The sequence below is a fragment of the Equus przewalskii genome, chromosome 30 (assembly GCF_037783145.1).
Source record: "Equus przewalskii isolate Varuska chromosome 30, EquPr2, whole genome shotgun sequence".
In the NCBI taxonomy this organism is placed as follows: domain Eukaryota; kingdom Metazoa; phylum Chordata; class Mammalia; order Perissodactyla; family Equidae; genus Equus; species Equus przewalskii.
The window spans coordinates 6,557,919-6,579,137 of record NC_091860.1 but is presented as its reverse complement, the minus strand read 5'-3'; the positions used below and the strand labels follow the sequence as shown (position 1 = coordinate 6,579,137).

Sequence of the window (21,219 nt, the reverse complement as noted above, 5' to 3'; positions counted from 1 at the left end):
ATTCCTCGGATCCATTATCCTCTGGTGTCATTTTCACTTCTGTTACCTCAGTGACTTTATTCTTCTCTCATTTATCATATTTAATATTTTAAAAATCTCATTATCTCCTCCTTCTGAGTGTTTCTGACCCTTCCTTTGCATCTGAGTCCAACATACTGCTGCACGTATGTTCTGACACTACTCCTGTTGCCTTTCTTTTGCCACCCCGAGGCTATTTGACCCCAGATAAGTCTTTCTTTTCTGATCCTGCTTACTCTCGATAGAAGATGCTTGTTTTTCTTTGCTTTTCTGTTAAACGGCTAGATACTGTGTTTATTGGTTGCCCTTGTTTGAGTTCCTCCTTCCCACATACATTGGTGCGTGCTTGTGTTTAAAAATACAATAGGCTAGGGAAACAAAAGTTATAAAGATGTTATAATAAAGGAGCTAAGCTAGACTTTTGAAATTCTAATGTTTTTAAAGGAAACTCATTTTTTATTCCCTTTAGTGTCAGAGTTTCCTAGTAAATAGAAATCTGTCTAGATGACAGAAATCGGTAGAGAAAATATAACATGTTTATTTGTGGGAATTATTTGTATGCATGCCTCATTGGTATACTATTTTAATCTATTTTTTTCTAATTATAAAGTAGTAGTTACAAAAATGTATAATATCTCTCATGGGTCCATCACCTCTAGAAATAATGTAGATAGTTTAATGTGTTTTATTCTGGATTTTATCCTTTGCATAGAGAAATGCTTTTTTTTAAACAAAAAAAAGCTTTATAAATTATAACTTAATCTACACAGATTATAACTTGATTTTTTTTCCAGTTAATAGTGTCTTAGCAATTCAGTCTGCTGCATCCTATTCGGTGGCTGCAGAGTTCCATTGAATGAATGTACTATAATTTACTTAACCAACCCTCTTTTTTTTTGGACAACGTGATACCGTTTTTTTCCTTTTTTATTGCCAAGTATGTTAGGAAGTATTCTTCAATTGTACATAACAGAAACCAACCCAAACTAGCTTAAACAAGCAAAAAAAGAAGAAGTAGAGCAGGCATCATAGAACCCAGGGTCAGGAATGCGGGCCAGTCTTAGGAAAGGACTGGAACTAGGACGTGTAAACTCTGAGGAACCTATGGAGTGTTCTCTTTCTCCCCACATATTAGCTGTATTTATCTTTCTTTCACTCCCCTCTCCCCACTGATTTTCTTTACATTTTCATCCTCTTCGTATAGAACGTGGTGCCCCAAAGCTTCTGAGTTGTATCTTTCAGCCACAAGGTGCTTCTGAACCTCAGTCCCACTTCCTAGTAGAGATGTCTGGACGAGTGAATGGTACGGTCCCACAGTGCTTAGTCAGCTGCCCACACCTGGTCCACTCAGCGGGGAGGAGGGGCCTGTGTGTCCGTGATAAACACTGTTGGGGCTTGAATCCTTTCAGTAGGAATGACTTCTGGAGGAGGCGTGGTTGAGAGTAGGGAGCCTTGTTAAGCTGCATAGAGCACTCAAAAGGTGTCTGCCACACAGCTAGTGCCGCAGCGAGTGAGCAGCTTTGGACGTCAGCTCATTTATGTAAGTATTCCTTTGGGACAGTTTCCTAGAATTTTAATAGGTGGTCAAAGTATTATGCATCTCAAGTTTCAGTGGAAACTGAAGTTGTCCAAAAAGTATGTCCCAGTTTATCCTCCCTCTGACGGTGTATACGCATTTTCCTGCACCCACTGGTGCTGGTCCTGTCAGCCCTTTTGTCTTTGCCAGACTGATAAATGAAAGATCTCAGTGCTGTTGTAGTTTCTTCTTTAATTTCTGTAGAAAACAAGAACATCTTTTACTATGTTCCTTTTTTTTTTTTAGAGATTGGCACCTGAGCTAACAACTGTTGCCAACCTTTTTTTCCCTTCTTCTTCTCCCCAAAGCCCCCCGGTACATAGCTGTGTATTTTTAGTTGTGAGTCCTAGTTGTGGCATGTGGGACGCCGCCTCAGTGTGGTCTGATGAGCAGTGCCACGTCCGCGCCCAGGATCTGCACTGGTGAAACCCTGGGCCTCCAAAGCGGAGCACGCCAACTTAACCACTTGGCCACGGGGCCAGTCCCACTATCTTTCTTATATTTTTATTTCTTCTGTTAATTTCTTATTCAAATCTTTTTTGCCCATTTTTAGAATTAGGTGGGTTTTTCTCCCTTTTGTTTGTACAAACCCTTCATAAATTAGGAGAATTACCCCTGTATGTGACATATGTTTTATTGTCTTCCTTTTTGTCTTTTATCTAGTAGTGACTATGTGCTTTGCTTTAAGATGGTTTTAATTTTTATGGAATCATTTCTTCTTTTGTGTCTTCTGGAATTTTGTGTCATGCTTAGAGAATCCTTCACTATTCTGAGATTGTAAAAGCATTCACCCATTGTCTTCTAGTGCTTTACTGATAAAACTTTTTGCACTTAAGTCTTTGATCCATGTTGAATTTACTTTGGTTTTGGGACTAATATAGGGTTCTAGTTTATTTTTTAATGGCCGCCTGACTCATTTGTTGAATAGTAATTTCCCCCCAATAATTTGCAGAGCTCATCTTATTAAATATTAAATTCCTGTATATAGTTGCGTGTTTATACTGTCTGTTTTCTTCCATCTGATCTATTTGATCTTCTGTTCGATCTGCTGTTCTTGTGCATGTAGCTACTGTGGGTTTATAGCATCTGTTAAAAAACAATGGCTAACTAGGAAAGGGCTAATATACGTTCACAGAATTTACAGTCAGTGGTTCTGCGTGTAACAGTACTTTACAATACATAACATGCTATGGTATGTGAGTCAATTAGAAAAAGCCAGTAGCTTTTCAAATTAGCACTTTATGCTCTGGAGAAACAAAAGTCAATTGAATATTTTTTAAGTCTGCTTTTGATTATGATTACATGAAGAATTTGTGTGTGTGTGTGTTTTGCCGGAAATGACTTAAAGCATCCTTTTGGAAAAGTTTAAGAAATTCCTTTTTATAAAAAGCTCCTATTTACTAATATTTTTCTTATTCAGACCTCTGGAAATTTTCTGATGGAATTTCAAGTGAAAAATGTTCCTTCAGAAAGAATTGCAACTCAGAAGATCCTCTCTGTGATAGGAGAATGCCTGGACCAGTTTGGCCCTGGTTGTGTGGGTGTACAAAAAATATTAAATGCTCGGTGTCCGCTTGTGAGATTCTCACACCAGGCCTCTGGATTTCAGTGCGATTTGACTACTAACAATAGGTATGATCTCTTAAGTTTATCATCTTAAATGTGAATATTATAAGGTATTAGCATGGTTTTTCTTGTGCAGACATTAGTGGCTTCAGACTCTTAGATATGCTTTACTAATAATTTTTTAAAAATTTGAATACTTGTATTGCAAAGTAGGAAATCCTTTTTCTTGCACTGTACATATCTGTTGATCTTTTGGTGTTCCTAAATAAAATGTTAGGATATTGTGTTAAAATGTTAGCATGCCTAACTAACATCATCTGAGAAGAACTGTATTTCATTGCTCTTACTTATGTAGCCTGATCACAACATGAAAGTACCCATAGTATTTAGTTTTCCGTATTTTCTGTATAGAGTCTTCTAGGCATTCTTAGGAAGTAACATCGCCACTGGAGTTTGACTTGACCCCACGTAGAGTCAGCTTTGTGTCTTAAACACATGTGGTGTTTGCTTAGGTCAGACAGTGGTCTAAGCAGCTGAAGACTGCATAGTTTTTCTTCAGCATTTTTTCATTTTCTTATCCTAGCAACCTGTTTGGTTGAAAACATGGAATGAGAAAGACAAGTTCTTTCATACTCTGTTTACTTTTGTTTGGTTCTAAATAGGGAAAACTCAGTTGAGGAGTTTATTTTTTGCTGAGGAAGATTCGCCCTGAGCTCATGTCCGCTGCCAATCTTCCTCTTTGTATGTGAGCCGCCACCACAGCATGGCCACTGACAGACAGTGGTGTGGTGTAGGTCTGTGCCTGGGAACTGAACCTGGGCTGCTGAGGCAGAGCATGCTGAACTTAACCACTAGGCCACCGGGTCTGGCCCAAGGACTTTATTTCTTAACTCTAGTATTCTCACTATATGCATTTGATTTTACTGTATTGTCTGTTAAATAACCATAATTAAAAATAGATTCAGAAAATCCAACCTAGAGCAGTTTTGATTAAACTCAAGTGTTCACCAACAAGTAAGTGCTAAGCATTTCTGAATTTCTTTCAAGTAGCCATGGAGTGAAAATATATACTGCGTTTTCAGGCCAGCCCTGGTGGCATAGTGGTTAAATTCTTTGCAGTCCTCTTTGGCAACCCAGGTTCATTTCCCGGGCACGGACCTACTCCACTTGTCAGTGGCCATGCTGTGGAGGTGGCTCACATATCAAAAGAGGAAGATTGGCATAGGTGTTAGCTCAGGGCGAACCTTCCTCAGCAAAAAGAGGGAAATTGGCAACAGATACTAGCTTAGGGCAAGTCATCCTTAGCAAAAAAATAAAATAATAAAATACATGTATATATATATATACACACACACAAATACACACTGCATTTTCTTTCATTATTACATTTCTTTATACTACGTAAAATAGAACAAAATGACATTTATCTGTGTATAATATTGTTATTTTCATTGTCTTCTTGGGACAGATTTTAAAAAATTTGTTTTAATACACTTCAAGTTTTAATACTCTTGCGTTTTTTCTTTATAGAAGAAGCAATTTACACTATTTGATACTTATTTTTCGGCTTAATTTAGCTTCATTTACATATATAAAATATTTAATCACCATGAATTTCTAATTTGCCATTTTTCTACTTTCTGGAAAGTCAGGAAGTAAATGCCCTGGTGGTGCTTTAGAGACAGTTTGAAGTGGATGCTGTTAAATGATTTTTTGCCCTCTTTCAGTCCTTTGAGAAATTACAAGACATGTTTTGATCAGTAGGAGTTTAATTTTAAAATATTTCTGATTAGTAATTCTTTGCACTGTAACATTAGGACTAGGAAACTGACTGAAAATAGACTCTGAAGTTTTATTTCTTAACAGACACTTTATCTTCATGGATTTGGCTTTTATAAGTATTAGACTTAAGTAATAAAGAGTACTTATGTGGTGTATTTAAGTCACGTTTAGGAACTTTGATTTAAAAATGCTAGGTTTTAGAACTACATTGTGATTGTCAACATTTAAAAGAATTTCTTAATTGTAATGAATGATATTCAGTCAGTTACATTAAATTTTATGTTGGAAATACATAATGCTTTGGATTAATCATTGTATTCTGAATACTTTCAGATAGAGATATAGTAAAATATTTAGATATGTTCCAGGTATGTGTTTTGTTCTACTCTGGGATCATAATTTGAGGGTTTGAAATTTTTTTTTCTCTTTTGAAGGATTGCTTTGAAAAGTTCTGAACTCCTTTATATCTATGGTGCCCTGGACTCTCGAGTGAGAGCCTTGGTGTTCAGTGTCCGATGTTGGGCTCGAGCCCATTCGTTAACGAGTAGTATTCCTGGTGCTTGGATTACAAATTTCTCCCTTACAATGATGGTCATCTTTTTTCTCCAGAGGAGATCACCCCCTATTCTTCCAACCCTGGACTACCTGGAAAACCTTGCAGGTAAGACTAGGAGCAGTCTGTTCTCTCTTTCTGATGTTTTGAATGAATATAATTACCATGTGTTATCAAAGCTGTGTGTATTTGTTTGTTAGTCATATAATTTGTCTTCTGTATTTTTAAAGCCTTTGAATCTAAAATTTAAGTGCTTTTTGTTTTTGGAACACCCACTAGGGGACATGAAAGCAGATGATTTGCAAAACAGGCCCTTAGACTTTTTTGAGAGTTCTCTCTTATTTGTGTCAGTTGGCAAGGTTGTTTACACCTCTCATGAGATGGCTGGAGCCTTTCCCTTAGCTGACCAAGCTTGGAATGACCTTGAAAAAGAACATACCCCAGATAGAGCTTTTGATTGGATCACAGCTTCCGAGATGGCTTTCCAAATCTGAATCTACTTCCAGATTCTCTAATAAGATGCTAAAAACTGTTTCTTGATGTTTTGTGATCCTAAATGTGGTTTTTACTTGAAAGTTTATAAGCAATCTTAGGTGAATTATTTTAAAATTAGTATGCTATTCAATTTATATTATAAGTAAATTGAAATTTTGATGGATGCTGGAGGGGATACTAAAGTATTATAGTCCTAAATTATAAAAGGAAGATAATTCAGGGATACACTCAAAATGTGTATACACGCTATCTTTTTTCTACCCATTCTAAATATTGCTTCTGGATAGTTCTTTTAAAAGATATCCTTGAATCTTGCCTGTTTAACATAACCTTAAAAGGGATTTTATTCCCTACAGGATAAACCTTAAACAGTTTACGAAGCTTGGTGTCTAAGACCTTCACCTGTCTAGCCACAACCCACTTTTCCAACGTCTTCTCCCGCTGTTTCTGTCTGTGTGTTCCCACAGTCCAGCCAACACTGTGATTACTCTTATAACATTTCATCTTGGCTCCTTTCTTCACACTGTCTGTTTCTCTGCCTGGAACGTGCCTTCTCTTCTCTAATTCTCTCTTCTATGCCACTTTTCCTTATAAGCCAAATTAGAAGTAATCTCTTCTTCCCTGTGAACACTGTGAAGTGTTGGTACAGCTTGGAATTGAGCTTTAAAGAAGCCCAGATGGATAGGTTAATGGAAAGTAGGAAGTGTTCAGGGAGGTGGAGTGGTGGTCATGAATCTGTCTCCCTTTGAGGATGAAATAAAGGGCAGCACCCGTGCCTGTGCTCCTCTCATCGTTGGGTGCTTCCATTCACTCAGTATTTCTTGGTTGCTCCACTGTGTGTCAGTTGTTGTTTTTGTGCAGCAGGGATATGGGTGATCGCAGGGAACTCAGAGTCTGCTAGAGGGGTGGCCCGCGTAAGCAGAGGATGTGGGTAGATCCTCACCAATAAGCAACCTGTAAATAGCACTTCCTTCAACCCCTGCTCTGTGCCCTGATGCTTAATACTGCTCTCATGGAAACCATTTTGAGGAAACATGGAACTTTTGGAGTTCAGAAGCTAAGAAAAAGTAAAAGCTGGAAAAAGGAGGAAGAAATGAGGCAAGTTTATGTTAGGGGCAGCCTGCTCCTACCACCTTGATTGCGCTCCTCCAGCCTCACAGGTGCTGCCACTCCTGCCTGGGAGAGTGTACGCTGCCTTCTCTCCTGAACTCTGCTCCGCACCAATCCATCCTTAACTGACTGACCGATTTTCAGAAACTCAAATCTATTTGTATTATTCTCTATCTTGAAATCCTTCAGTAACTTCCTAGTGTCTTTTTTTAAATTTCCGCTAATTATTTTAGAAAAAGAATATGATTTGTGGACAAATTGAAAATGACGTGTTGAGATTTTTATTCCAAATCTATTTAAAAACAAATTTAAATTTATTCCCATCTTATGGCATCAAAACAGACAAAACTAGTTTTGGAATTCGTTAGTTTTCTACTTAAAAATCCCAGTTGGTTGTTTAGAAGTTTTTGTGTTAGTTTTTAAACATGGTAAGAAAAACTTCCAGGCTGTTTTTTGCAGTTGCTTCTCTGCACATAGCACATTGTAGGCCTGAATTGCCAATAAATGCAAAGTAAATTTAATATAATTGTTGCTACTTTTTTGTCTTTGGTTTTTGAAGTTCTAGAGATATCTTGAATTTTGTGTACAAGAATTTTTCATAGTTGATGTCTATTAAGGAGGTGGTGAAGGTTATTTTGAGGAAAATTTATCAGAATTTTTTTCTCACTCATTTATGTATTTTTCAAAATCTGTGTTTTTTATATTTCCTCATTTTAATCAGTCATCCCATACTGATGTGTGTTTGCCAGTATATGGCTGAGAATAAAAACGGTGTTAAACTGTGAAGCAGTCAAAACCATCTTGGGTGCTCTGTGATTCATCAGCTAAGTGGCTTGAGTCTAGGGTACAATCATTTCCTTTCTTCTCAGTGTGCCTCTCATTTGATATGCAAATAGAGTCTATCAACTTGTTTTTAAAAATAATATTTCGTTTGTTTGCGTTCTTGCTTGTTTGTTTATGAATAGAAGGCAGCATGAATTTCTGGAACACCCTCCAGCACTCTGGGACTTTGTCAACCACTGTTTGGAACCTAGAATAAGTTAAAAAGTCCAGACTCTTCTGTGTTGTATTTAGGGCCCTTTGCAATCTTCCTTTTCCTCTTCTCCATTCATTCCTGTGTGCAAATCAGCAGCTTCAGCACTCTGAGCTCCTTGCTGATGCTCAGGGTTTGTGCTTTTTCTTGGTTCTGTGCCTTTGCCTCCACGAGGGCCTTCTCCTGCCCCCCTCCTCTTTGTACTTGGAGAACCTCTTCAAGATTAAGCCAGGGAAGAGGGGAGACACACCCAGTCCAGGATCTCACTTGTTAGGTCTTTCCTGGCTATCCCCCTTCCTCCCAGGAGGTAGAGCTCTACGGGCTTCAGGCCCCTGGGACACACCTGTGCTGGAACAACTGTTACACTGTGTGCTTCTTTGGTCTGCCTCCCTTGGCCCAGCTTTTCTAGGGCAGCTGTCTGATTCGTTTCTGCGTCTTCCATTTGTGACGTGGTATTGGGTCCATAGTAGAGGTTCAGTAAATAGACTTCAAATGATTAGACGAACATTTTAAAGCTGAAGGCCCTTTGCACTGAGCATGATGGCAACTTTCCTATTTTGGTTACTCTTGAATTTCTGTTTCTTTGTTTTCTTAGAATCTCCACTGCTGTCCCCCGTGTGTCTCTCATTTTCTCGTGTTTTCCATCCTCTTTTGCCTTTTCTACTTTGTTATATTTACTTCGGTGCCTGGTGCTTTTACATAGTGCTTTCGTCTTATAAACAGTTTGATTGGAGCTTTTTCGTTTAGGATCCCTGTTCTTCCTCTGACGAATTAAAGGTTTGAGGAAGAAATGACTGGGTAGCATCTGTAGCAGATTTGGTGCACAGACTCCAGCATTGAGGAGAGCTTTAATGGGTAGTTCTGTGTGACCCAGTACCAGTTTATTGGGTGCTAACTCCGTGCCAGGCTCTTGGCTAAACAATTGCATGCATCATCTTATGCAGCCCTCCCAGCAGACCTGAGGAGGCGGTGTTAATGTTTTCATTTTATAGCTGAGGAAACTGAGGCTTTGAGAGATTATCCACGTTTCCTAAGGTCACAGTTAGAACATGCCAAAGCCCGAATTCAAATCCAAGCATTTTTCAGAGCTTATACTTCTTTTTTTAGCCAGAATATAATACACATAGAAGTACATGTATATATATTGATTTTCAAAAACTGAACACATCCATGTCAGCACCACCCAGATTGAATAAGGCACCTCGAAGTACCAGCTCTTCTCCCTTCCGGTACTGCATACCGTCCCCACCCCCAGCCTCTTCTGACAGCACAGATTCATTTTACGTGTTTGTCTCTCATGTTAGAGGCATCGTATGGTAGGCACTCTTTTGCATCTGGCTTTTTCCCTCTGCACATTATGTTTAGGAGATTCATTCATGTTGATAGTGTATTTGTGGACCATTCATTTCCGTTGCTATGTAGTATTCTATTATGTGAATATGCCCCCCAAAATTTTAAATTCTGTTTTTAATGGTCATTTAAGTAATTTGTAGTTTGGGATTATTACAAGTAGTGCTAGTGTGGCCATTCTAACACATTTCTTTTGGTGAACACAAGTACTCATTTCTGTAAGGGAATGGAATTTCTGAGTCTTAGGATTGGGTATATCCAGCTTTAATAGACACTGCCAAACAGTTGTCCAGAGGGTAGGCTCCCACAGGCCTGTATCCGAGTTCTCCTTGCTGTCCGTCTTTGCTAGCACCGGGTGTCATCTTGTTTATGGTAACTATTCTGAATACATGTTTGCTGGCAACATGGTGTATTTTTTCTTTTCTCCAATGACTAAGGAAGTTGAGCACCTTTTCAAATATTTATTAGCCGTTTGGGTATTTCTTGTGAAGTTTCTGTAAGTCTTTTGCCTGTTTTTCTATTAGATTATCCATTTTCTTATTCATTTGTAGCAATTCTTTATATATTCTGCGTAAGAGTCCCATGTCACATATTTATGTATATGTATATCTATATATGAGATATATGCACACTGTGCTTCCCTTTTCACTCTTAGTGGTGTCTGATGAAAAGAACTCTGGTTTTCACAGTTCAGTTCTGTCAAAGTTACAGATGCACAGTTTGAATAGAATATTCTACAAACTTTGTAACAGTAACTTGCCCTCTGAGCCTGTGCCTTCTCCTCCTGTGCCTCTCCCTGTAGGCAACTGCTTTTAACTCTTTTAGTTGATCTGTTTGATATTTTAAACTATCTTTCCAAAAGAAAATGCTTGAATTGCTGTTTCTTGACCTTCAGCGTTAGGCACCATCTGTGTCTTCCCGTGAGGGAAGGGGAGGAGTTAACCCTTTGCCTTCTGTAGCCCCCACCACGCCCACATCCTTTCCATCCCTCATATTCTAAATATAGCTCTCCACGCTTCACACTGTTCTACTACGTAAATGCTATTCATATCTGATCCATAGAGTAAACTAAAATTAACTTCCTTTTCTGCATAACTTTTTTGTTTTTTGGAGTTTAGTAGTTCTTAGTACTATTTATTTTCTTGTTTGCTTAGTTGTTTATGTACTTTACGTTAATTGACTCAAACTTGCTACCGGTTTTCTAAATAAATCTTTTCTCAAAATAGAAGCATCAGATATTCCATTAGTTAATTTTTCTTCACCTAGCCTCTGTTCTTTCCAAACAGTTGTTCATTTGTTTCTTTTAGTCTCCTGTTAGAGCCTTGCGGAGGTGTCTGATCTTTGAATTTCTGTTCATGTTTGAGTTAGAAACTAAAAAGCTCATTGGAATCTCTGAGTTTAGTTGGGGCTTGCTGCCTGTGATGTTCATTGTAGGGTAACCTTGCTGGACTGCTTTGTTGCGGGGAACTTTAGATGTCACTATCTCTGGGTCGTTTCTCTTGGCTATTCAGATTCCCCAGAAATGACTCTCTTAATTTTTTTTTTCCTGGAGGAGAAGGCCTGGTTACTAGCACGCAGAGAGCCTTCGGCACATACTTGTGGAACTGTCTTCCCACCCTCAGCTGTGTCTAGACAGCCTTGCTTTCACCTTCTTCAAAATAAACCTCAAGTTTCTGTCAGAGAGGAAGAGACCTAGGGAGTCTGCTTCTTTAGCCGTCAGGCTTCCAGCCTTGGTCTCTCCAGTCAGACGTGGGGCCTCCAGTTGCTGAGCTGTTAGGATCTCTGCCTTGTACATCTGGTTTCTTCTTGGCTTTCCTTACTGCTGGTTTAGAATTCAGCGTTTTTCAGATCTCCTAAGTCATTGCTACTTGTTCATCTGTTCTTCAACCTGAAAAATTGTTGGTTGCTCTTATGTCTTCTATTCTCCATCTTTAAGATTTTCTATTATTTTACTGTCGTTTCAGTGGTGTTTTGGGAGGGTGAGTATTTAGGCAGCCTCAAAGAGGCTTAGTGTTAGTGCAGCAGGTGGCATGGTGGGAGGAGCAGGGAGGACTTCACCTTGTCTGTTGATTAGCATGCGTGATTAATAGTAGAGAGCCTACATTCTAGATGTACACTTGTGAAGAATGGTATCTAAGTATGAGTTCCATTCTGAAGTCAAGTAAGCTACAAGGTAATAAATAACGCTACTTTGAAGGGTGGGTGTAACCATGACACTTAGACTCTTCACAGGGTCAGTCAGATCCAAATATGTGAGAGGCAGTTGCTCGGATGTGCATTTTCTTTTTTTTTGATTCTCCCCAAAGCCCCGTAGTACATAGTTGTATATTCTAGTTGTAGGTCCTTCTAGCTCTGTTATCTGGGACGCTGCCTCAGCGTGGCCTCATGAGCCGTGCTAGGTCCGTGGCCAGGATCTGAACTGGCAAAACCCTGGGCTGCAGAGTGCGCCATCTTAACCACTCAGCCACAGGGCTGGCCGCTGGATGTGCGTTTTCAAAAATCACTGGCTGGGTAGATTAGAAGGAAGTAGAATGGCAGTTTGCCTGGCGTATAGCACCCGCCACCCCCGTGTTAAAGAGTTAGCCTGCACTCATTAGAGCACAATCACCTGTTGGCTTCTCCCATTTAATTATTACTGAGCCATGGCATACTGGGAAGAGTGGACCTTTTAATAATTATAATAGAAGCTGAATGTAGTTGGTTATAGAGCTTTTAGCTATTTAAGCCTTCATATGAACTTGACACCTGTTATGATGTCCCTCATTCATATCCCTGTCAACTTCATATTGTTTATTAGAAATGCATGTGGGTGGCACAGTGTTGATTTTGGCTCTTTTGACCAGAAGGAAGAACCTACATAATTACACAACCTATAGATCTGATTATCTATACTGCAGACCCTAGTAATCTATATGCCAACTGTTGCCAGTGTGATCTTTGTAACAAATTATGAGTTATTGTAGTACAATATTAGTTCCCTGAAAAATGTGGGTAAGTTTATCAATCTGCATATGTCTGTGAGGACGTTCGTTACTCAGTGAATTTTTTTGTCGTGTGTATCATGCTGAAAAATAACCCATGAGAATCTAAACGTTTCCAAAGGAGGCAAGAAAAACAAATTTAGTAAATACATAACCTTAATTTTTCATGTAGTTTTTAACTTCGTTTAAGGTGAAGAAAAATGTCATCAGGTTTCTATTACAAGTTATTAAGATGCATACATTGCTCTTTTCTTCACAACTGAGAGAATTTGTATTTACTTAGTAATTTTGCTAGTGTTTCATACAGTACTTTTAAGAAGAAAGTGCCAAAGGAAGAAGAAAAGAGTGGTAGGGTGTCGATATATGTCTGAACAGGTTGAGAATCAGTTTTCTAAGCCAACACTATCCAGCAGAACTTTCTATGATGACGGAAATGTTCTGTATCCGTGTTGTATATTACAATAGACACTAGTTACCTGTGGCTGTTAGGCACTTGAGATATGTTTAGTGTGACTGAGAAACCGAATTTTTAATTTTTGGCCACATGTGGCTAGTGGCGATTACATACGTATTTTAAAAATTATTTTATTGAGGTCATAGTGGCTTATAATGTGTAAATTTCAGGTGTGCATTATTATATATCAGCTTCTGTACAGAATGCGTCGTGTTCACCTCCAATAGTCTAGTTTTTATCTGTCACCAGGTATATGTGCCCCTTTACCTTTTTTGCCCTCTCCCCACCCCCTTCGCTTCTGGTAACCAGTAATCTGTTCTCTTTGTCCATGTGTTTATCTTCCACACATGAGTGAAATCATGCGGTGTTTGTCTTTCTCTGTCATGCTTATTTTGCTTAACACAATACCCTCGAGGTCTGTCCATGTTGTCAAAAATGACATGATTTTGTCTTTTTTACGGCTGAGTAGTATTCCATTGTGTATGTATACCACATCTTCTTTATCCATTTATTGGTTGATGGGCACTTGGGTTGCTTTCATCTCTTGGCTATTGTGAATAATGCTGTGATGAACGTAGGGGATGCATAAGTCTCTGAATTGTTGACTTTATGTTCTTTGGATAAATACCAAGTAGTGGGATAGCTGGATCTTGTGGTATTTCTATTTTTAACTTTTTGAGAAATCTCCATACTGTTTTCCATAGTGGCTGCACCAATTTGCATTCCCACCAGCAGTGTTTGAGGGTTCTCTTTTCTCCACAACCTCTCCAACATTTGTTATTTCTTGTCTTTTTAATTATAGCCATCTGACAGGTATAAGGTGATATCTCATTGTAGTTTTGATTTGCATTTCCCTAATAATTAGTGATGTTGAACATCTTTTCATGTGCTTGTTGGCCATCTGTATATCTTCTTTGGAAAAATGTCTGTTCATATTCTCTGCCCATTTTTTGATTGGGTTGTTTGTTGTTTGTTGTTGTTAAGTTGTGTGAGTTCTTTATATATTTTGGAAATTAACCCCTTGTTGGATTATATGATTTGCGACTATTTTTTCCCGGTTGGTGGGTTGTCTTTTCTTTTTGTTGATGGTTTCCGTTGCCTTGTAGAAGCTTTTTAGTCTCATATAGTCTGATTTGTTTATTTTTTCTTTTGCTTCCCTTGCCTGAGTAGACATGTTATTCAAAAAGATACTGCCAAGACTGATGTCAAAGAGTATACTGCCTATATTTTCTTCAAGGAGTTTTATGGTTTCAGGTCTTACATTCAAGTCTTCAATCCATTCTGAGTTAATTTTTGTGTATGGTGTAAGATAATGGTCTACTTTGATTCTTTTGCATGCGGCTGCCCAGTTTTCCCAACACCATTTATTGGAGAGACTTTCGTTTCTCTATTGTATATTCTTGGCTCCTTTGTCAAAGATTAGCTGTCCATAGATGTGTGGTTTTATTTCTGGGCTTTCAGTTCCATTCCATTGATCTGTGTATCTCTTTTTCTGCCAGGTCCATGATGTTTTGATTACTGTAGTTTTGTAGTATATCTTGAAGTCAGGGATTGTGATGCCTCCAGCTTTGTTCTCTTTTCTCAGGATTGCTTTGGCTATTTGCGGTCTTTTGTTCCATATACATTTTATAGTGGCTATTGTGTAGTAAATGTATAGTGCTATTATGGTATAGATGTTGTCTGGGTGATAGTGTTAAAGAAAAAGAAGAGAGAGAGAAAAGGAAGGGAAAGGCTTGACAGCTGGGCTCTTCGTTAGGTTTGAATGCCTTAGAGATTTTGGAGAAACAAAGATGGCCCAATCTTAAATCAGAGGATGATTTTTTCCCTGTAAGTTTCTGTACTGTCTGTTAAAAACTGTTCTAGTGAAGAGCAACAGTTGTAGAGACAGTCTGTTTTTTATCACTGTACGTTCCTAGAAATATTTTATTTTAATGTGGATCTCATTTTTCTATTGAAAATTCGTTCCTGAAAAAAAAGACATGACAGCTAAAAGAGCATCAGTATAATGTAACTGGCGCTGTGTCACAAAAAGTGTAAACTGTTGACAATTTGACACAGTGAAACATATGCCCAGGCCCCATAAAAAATAGATCTAAGTGGAACTGTATATAAATTCTTCAGGGTACTATAAGTTGTATAGTAGAGCACATAAAATTTGCTGTTAAAACTAATATGTTAGAATCTAGAATGATTTTTGAGAAATTATGTCAGTAACCCAGGACTTAACAACAACAACCGTATAACCGAAACCACAAGACAAGGGAGACAGAAGTTTGAAGGAACCTCATTTATCTCTTTTTAAATTTCTCTCTGGTGATTATAGATAAGTATTCAAAATCAGCAGTCATTAAGATTAGTGGTCATGTGCCTGCTATACGTCAGGCACTGTTGTTGTGGACTAGACTAGGAGAGAGAGGCGATAATGAAAAGGACAGTGACCTTCGTAGTCCCAGACTAGGGAGGGCCGTAGACAGCATGCATCCAGTCAGAATGTGGTCAGGTAGGTGCTAATGGAGCGTGGGACTGGAAGGAGGGGGCACTGGCTTGGGACGGTCAAATGCTTCTGGGGAAGGTGGCCAGTGATTAGACTTCGGAAGAGTGGGAGTGTGTCTGCACATTGTGCCACGGAAGACAGATTAGAGTGGGCGAGGGCTCTCATGGTGGCTGTGGATTTATCAACAATTAGGGAAATAGGGAAACGGTTACCTCTAAAGATAGGAATACCATTAGGAAACGTGAATGCTTAAGTCCAGTGTGCTGTTGAATTTGTCGTGCTCAATTCCAGTTGCTCTAGAGTGCTGCATTTTAGAAATTACCCGAAGTTTTTCAGAACTCTTAGAGCATTCAGTTAGTATCATGGATGAATTGTTGAGAGTAAATGCAGAAAAAGGTGGTAAGAGTGGAAATGGAGACTTTCCTTAAATCTTATTGATCAAAGGTAGTGTCAAGATTTGCGTTGGTGAAAGATGGAAACTATTTACGGTTTCATTTGTAACTGGTGAACTGATTACCTCAAAAGATAGGGTAGGAATCATTGGGTTATTGATCGACAATTTTAATATGCTAATGTAAATGTAATGTTAATTTCATGGTTGTATAATTAGTCTCAAATCTCTCTCTCTCTCTTTTTTTTTTTGCTGAGGAAGATTCACCCTGAGCTAACATCTGTGCAGTCTTCCTCTGTCTTGTATATGGGTTGCCACCACAGCATGGCTGACAAGCGGTGTAGGTCCACATCCAGGATCCAAACCTGTGAACCCAACCACTAGGCCATGGGGCCGGCCCCTCAAATTTTTTTAATGGAATTTTAAATATTAGCCCTTAAGTATCATGTAACACTAGTAATAGGACACATTAACATGTAACTTTGATTTATTTAATTATAGATTTCCTTTCTGAAGTAGAGAATATCTTTGAAATTTAATGTGAAATATTTTTTGTTTCTGTTGATTTAAGATGCAGAAGATAAATGTGTAATAGAAGGCCACAACTGTACATTTATTCGTGACCTGAACAGAATTAAACCTTCAGAAAACACAGAAACACTAGGTAGGTATTTTCTTTTTCTTTGTTCCTTTTTGGATTGAAACAGACTTTGCTCTTATTTTCCTTGTTTTATTTTCTTGCAGAATTACTACTGAAAGAATTTTTTGAATATTTTGGAAATTTCGCTTTCAATAAAAATTCCATAAATATTCGACAGGTAAATAACGTTTTAATATTTGGTTATTGGGTGTCTGGTCTCCTGCTGTACTAGTATTTAATTAAACTGTCTTCAAGCACTCTAACAAACGTTATTGCATTTCGCCTCTGCAGTAGCAGGCAGTAACAAGGAGGCCGAGCCGAAGGAGCTGCAGAGCCTGCCTGAGCTCAGCCCCCGGCTATCTGCAGGAGCGCAAGCCAGCTCTTTCAGCGTGTGCCATGTCACTATGCCATGCCGCCTTTCTCCTCACTTACTGCTAATAAGTGATACTACCGTGTCCTTCCAGACGTGGAACAGATTTTGAATAATTTTCTGGAAAGCATAATTTTACATACAGTTCTTTTAAAACTGGATTTGTGTTCCTATAGAAGAAATCGGATACATAGTCCCAGAGATAGATTTTAGTAATTCCTTCAGTGTGATCCCTTAGGATTTAATTTACTTAGGCAGGTGAATTTATGATTTTGGTTCATCTGAGTAGCTGGAATGATAGACATTTTCAGTCAGAGCAGAACCCTAGGCGAAGTCTGTTTCCGTGTGGCGATCCTTGAGCTCGCTCTCTGGGTTTGTTCTGGTTCGCCTTTGGGTCCTTAGTTACAGCTCTTGTAAGATTGGCTTCGTCTAACACATACTCACATACTCTTTTTTGTTGTTTCTTCAACTCTGCTTTGTTCATTCTTCCCTCTTATCCTGATTATAGAGGTTTTGTTAAAAAAAGTGTGAGAACGGGCCAGCCCTGTGGCGCAGTGGTTAAATTCCCACATTCCACTTCAGCGGCCTGCGGTTTGCCAGTTCGGATCCTGCGTGCGGACCTACACACCACTTGTCAAGCCATGCTGTGGCAGGTGTCCCACATATAAAGTAGAGGAAGATGGGCACAGGTGTTAGCTCAGCACCAGTCTTCCTCAGCAAAAAGAGGCTAATCTTCCGATAAAAAAAAAGTGTGAGGAAGGGAGGGAAGGGACACGGGTCTGGAATGCAGTCTGGAAGAAAAGGTCACCGAACACATGAAGTTCTTTATCCTTTCTGTCCCCTTCCTCCCAGGGCTCAGAGATGAGGACAGGCAGGACCCCTGCCAGCAGTGGCATGAGAGGAGTGAGGGAGGAAACAGGTGCTGCTCACGTGGGAGCCCCTTGACCATTGGTTTTGTAGCACGTGATACCATCTGAGAGAGGGAAAGCTGGTCTGGGCAGACGGATCACCACTGTTCATGTGGCTCGTCGCTGTAGCTTTTCTATTTCTGTGAGGCGTCAACCTGGCAGTGCCTTATTTAAGTTGGATCTTTAGGAAAGTAATAGGAAACTTTTAGTGTTTTAAAATGAATAATGAATGATCCTTTGTTCCTTCTCTTCCTTTCTCATTTCATACTTGGGAAACATTAATTATTGTAAAGCTTTGAATTTTGTGTGCTTCCATTCCCACTGTAATAGGTATATTTTTAGCAAGTCTTAAAAATAAGTGTATCTTCATCTTATTTTCTGCCATTTTTCTTTTTCGTTTTTTTTCCCCCTTCCCAGCTATATCCTGTTAGGTCAAAGTTAGTTATTTTAAAAATACTTTTATTGGTTGACTTAGTCCAGATACCTCTCATTTGAGCAGTGACATCATTATCCATAGCTCATAAACCTAATTTATTTTTCTCTAAAGAATACTCATAAAACTATAAGGGGAAAAAAAAAATCAGAAGTACGCATGCATATATACACAAATGCATGCATACCCAGTCCCCTTAGGAAAGAAATTCTTTACTCTGTAAAATTAATGCTAGTATTTTACATGTTTTTGACTTTGTATTAAGCCAAACTGTTTTTATATCTGAGCCCTTCGTATATTTATACATTTTTTTCTTCTTTGTAATAATCTGTAGGGAAGGGAACAAAACAAACCTGAATCTTCTCCGCTGCACATTCAGAATCCTTTTGAAACTTCTCTCAACATCAGCAAAAATGTAACTCAAAGCCAGCTGCAGAAATTTGTGGATCTGGCCAGAGAGAGCGCCTGGATTTTACATCAGCAAGATAAAGATCGCCCTTCCCCGTCAGGGAATCAGCCCTGGGGACTGGCGACCCTGCTGCTCCCCTCTGTAACAAATAGTTTGTCTCTTGCCAAGAAGAAGAGGAAGAAGCCTGCAAGTGAAAGAATTAAAAACTTGTTGGAATCCATAAAAAGTAGCGGTGCAGAAGGTCCCTCGGACACCAATGGGAAAAGGACAGTTAGTACTCAGGCCTGATGGCTGCACCGTGGCTGCAAGAACTGGCTTCCTCCTATGAAATGATCTTTGGACTGCCTTCACAGATCTCAGCTGCGTCTGGTGTTGCTCTCCTGATCTTCTCATTGCGCCCTTGACTTGGTCTGACATCCCGGGACATTTTCAGTCTCAGCAGTCTGGTACCCGGTGGCGTTTTTTTAGAACGCAGCCATGAGGAACAGGTGAAGGAGGATCACAAATTGATAAACTATACAAAGCGAATGGTAAAAATCAGTTTTAGACTCAAACCATTGTTGATATCCATATCAGTCCCTGCGTAGAAATCCTTTGAAAGAACTTTAGGTATATGTGTGTAGGCAGTGAAGACAATAAACCCTCACAGTTTGGTAGTACCCTTTAGATGTGTTTTTGTATTCTTCAAGCAAAGTACTCTTATTCATTTATAAATTAAAACAGGTTGGTACTGATTTCCAAAAATATTTGTATTTTTAAAAGATAAGAATGCAGACACTTCTAACACTACATTCTAGGTATTCTAAGCCAGATATATAAAAATATTGGTACATTGTATTTTCAAATATGTTTTAGTTTTGTTGTTAGTGTCGTCGAGTAGATTCTGACATGTAGCACCCCTGTGGACAGCAGAGTGCAGCCCTGCGCGGTCTCTGCACCCTCCCCTCCCCTTCGAAGCGCTCAATCAGGCAATGCTCCACTGCTAGTCACGGGGTTTCCATGGCCAATTTTTTCAAAAGTGGGTGGCCAGGTCCTCCTAGTCTGTCTCAGTCTGGAAGCTCTGCTGAAACCTGTCCACCGTGGGTGCTCTGCTGGTATTTGAAATACTGATGGCACAGCTTTCAGCATCACAGTAACACACAGCCACCACAGTATGACAGCCGACAGATGGTGTGGTTCCCTGACCAGGAAACGTACCCAGGCCACAGTGGTGAGAGTGCTGAATCTTAACCGCTAGACCACTGGGGCTGGCTATTATTTAGTTACTTTTTCTATTTTCAAAAATAAAACCCTGTTTCTACTAATGTGTGATATTCCCAATATTCCTTCTCTTGTGAGAATTTCTTTCTGCCTGTAAGAAATGGATACATATTGAAATATAATTTCCATTACATTCCCTCTGGAGAAGCTTTCAGTTTAAGAAGCAAACAGTGTAGTGTTTGCAAACACAGACTTGAGCTAAAGTGGCTTCCTGGTAAATTACTCCGTCTCCCTGGGCCCCACCTGTTTAGTCCATGAAATGGGGATGCTAATAGTGCCTACTTCGCCAGACTGTTGTGAAGATGAAGCGAGGTGAATAGCAAAGTGCTCGGTGCAGAGCCTGGCCCATCGTACAGGTTATTTCTCTAGCTGTCACGATGTAGCGTTTGTGGTGTATAATTATGCTTGCTACTTAGAATTCAGATTTAGTGTTCGTAGTGCTTTTCAAAATAGTTTCCCATCTAAATTTTAGATCAGAAACTAGAATGAGCTTTTCTTGGGATGTTTTGGGAAACTCACTAATAGAATTGTTATAAAGCAGATACCCTCCGTGCCCACGTGGCTGTGCTATTTGGTATCACATTGGAAAGCAACAAACAAGTATCAGTGTTCTGTTATACAGGCAATGTCTTTAAATTAAAAGGCATTTTTCATTTGTTCTTTAATTAGATTTATTCTCTTGGGTTAGAAATCTGTATTGAGAGTTAAAAAGAGATTTAAAAAGCATAAATATTTAAGCTTCTAGATGAAATGATTTTTTTTTTCCTGTTCATAGATATTTGGACATTTTCTTTTTTTGCTTGGTGTCAAGTCTAAAATGGCCGTTTTAAAGTATGTGTATGTGTTAGCATTTTCTTTTTTGTTATTTACAGAATAGCTTTGACACTGTAGGTCTGTTTTATTTTTCAGTGTGAGACTTAGGTGATGAATTTTGATCTACAGTGATCTGTTAATACGAAGTTTAAATTCTAGTTAACTGAATATAGACTACAAACAAATGTAATATGTTTTCTCCTAAGTTCATTGTATCCACATCCCAAATTTTTAAAAGATAGTTTTTATTACATCTTAGGGATAGTCAGCAATTATTTGTCATTGCCATTTCTTAGTCAAAACTGGTGGAATAATAAGGAAAAACGTTTTCGAGGTTTTTCTTTTCTAGCTATTACCAGGCTTTCGTTCAGTAGCATTCATGTATAATAAGTTTTATTCAGTGTGTGAAAGTCATTTTGATATGAGCCTGCCTAGATCAGATTGATTGCAGTTATACACCATTTCAGATTTTATAGCCCACTACAATTATGCACCACATAACAGCATCTCGCTCAGTGACGGCCGGCATATGTGACGGTGGCCCCTTAACATTACCCCCATGCAGCGGAGGTGTGCAGTAGGC

The 21,219-nt window shown here is 39.0% G+C and overlaps 1 protein-coding gene across 1 annotated transcript in view; it reads left to right on the top strand.

Moving 5' to 3' along the window:
* Positions 1-19,222, top strand: part of MTPAP (mitochondrial poly(A) polymerase) — a 31,409-nt gene extending 12,187 nt beyond the window's left edge. The window contains exons 5-9 of the mRNA XM_008539607.2: positions 3,015-3,226; positions 5,377-5,603; positions 16,375-16,467; positions 16,548-16,621; positions 18,489-19,222. Of these exons, the coding sequence (XP_008537829.2) occupies positions 3,015-3,226; positions 5,377-5,603; positions 16,375-16,467; positions 16,548-16,621; positions 18,489-18,851 (969 nt within the window). The 3' untranslated portion in view covers positions 18,852-19,222. The remainder of the gene's footprint in view (positions 1-3,014; positions 3,227-5,376; positions 5,604-16,374; positions 16,468-16,547; positions 16,622-18,488) is intronic.
* Positions 19,223-21,219: the final 1,997 nt, after the last annotated feature.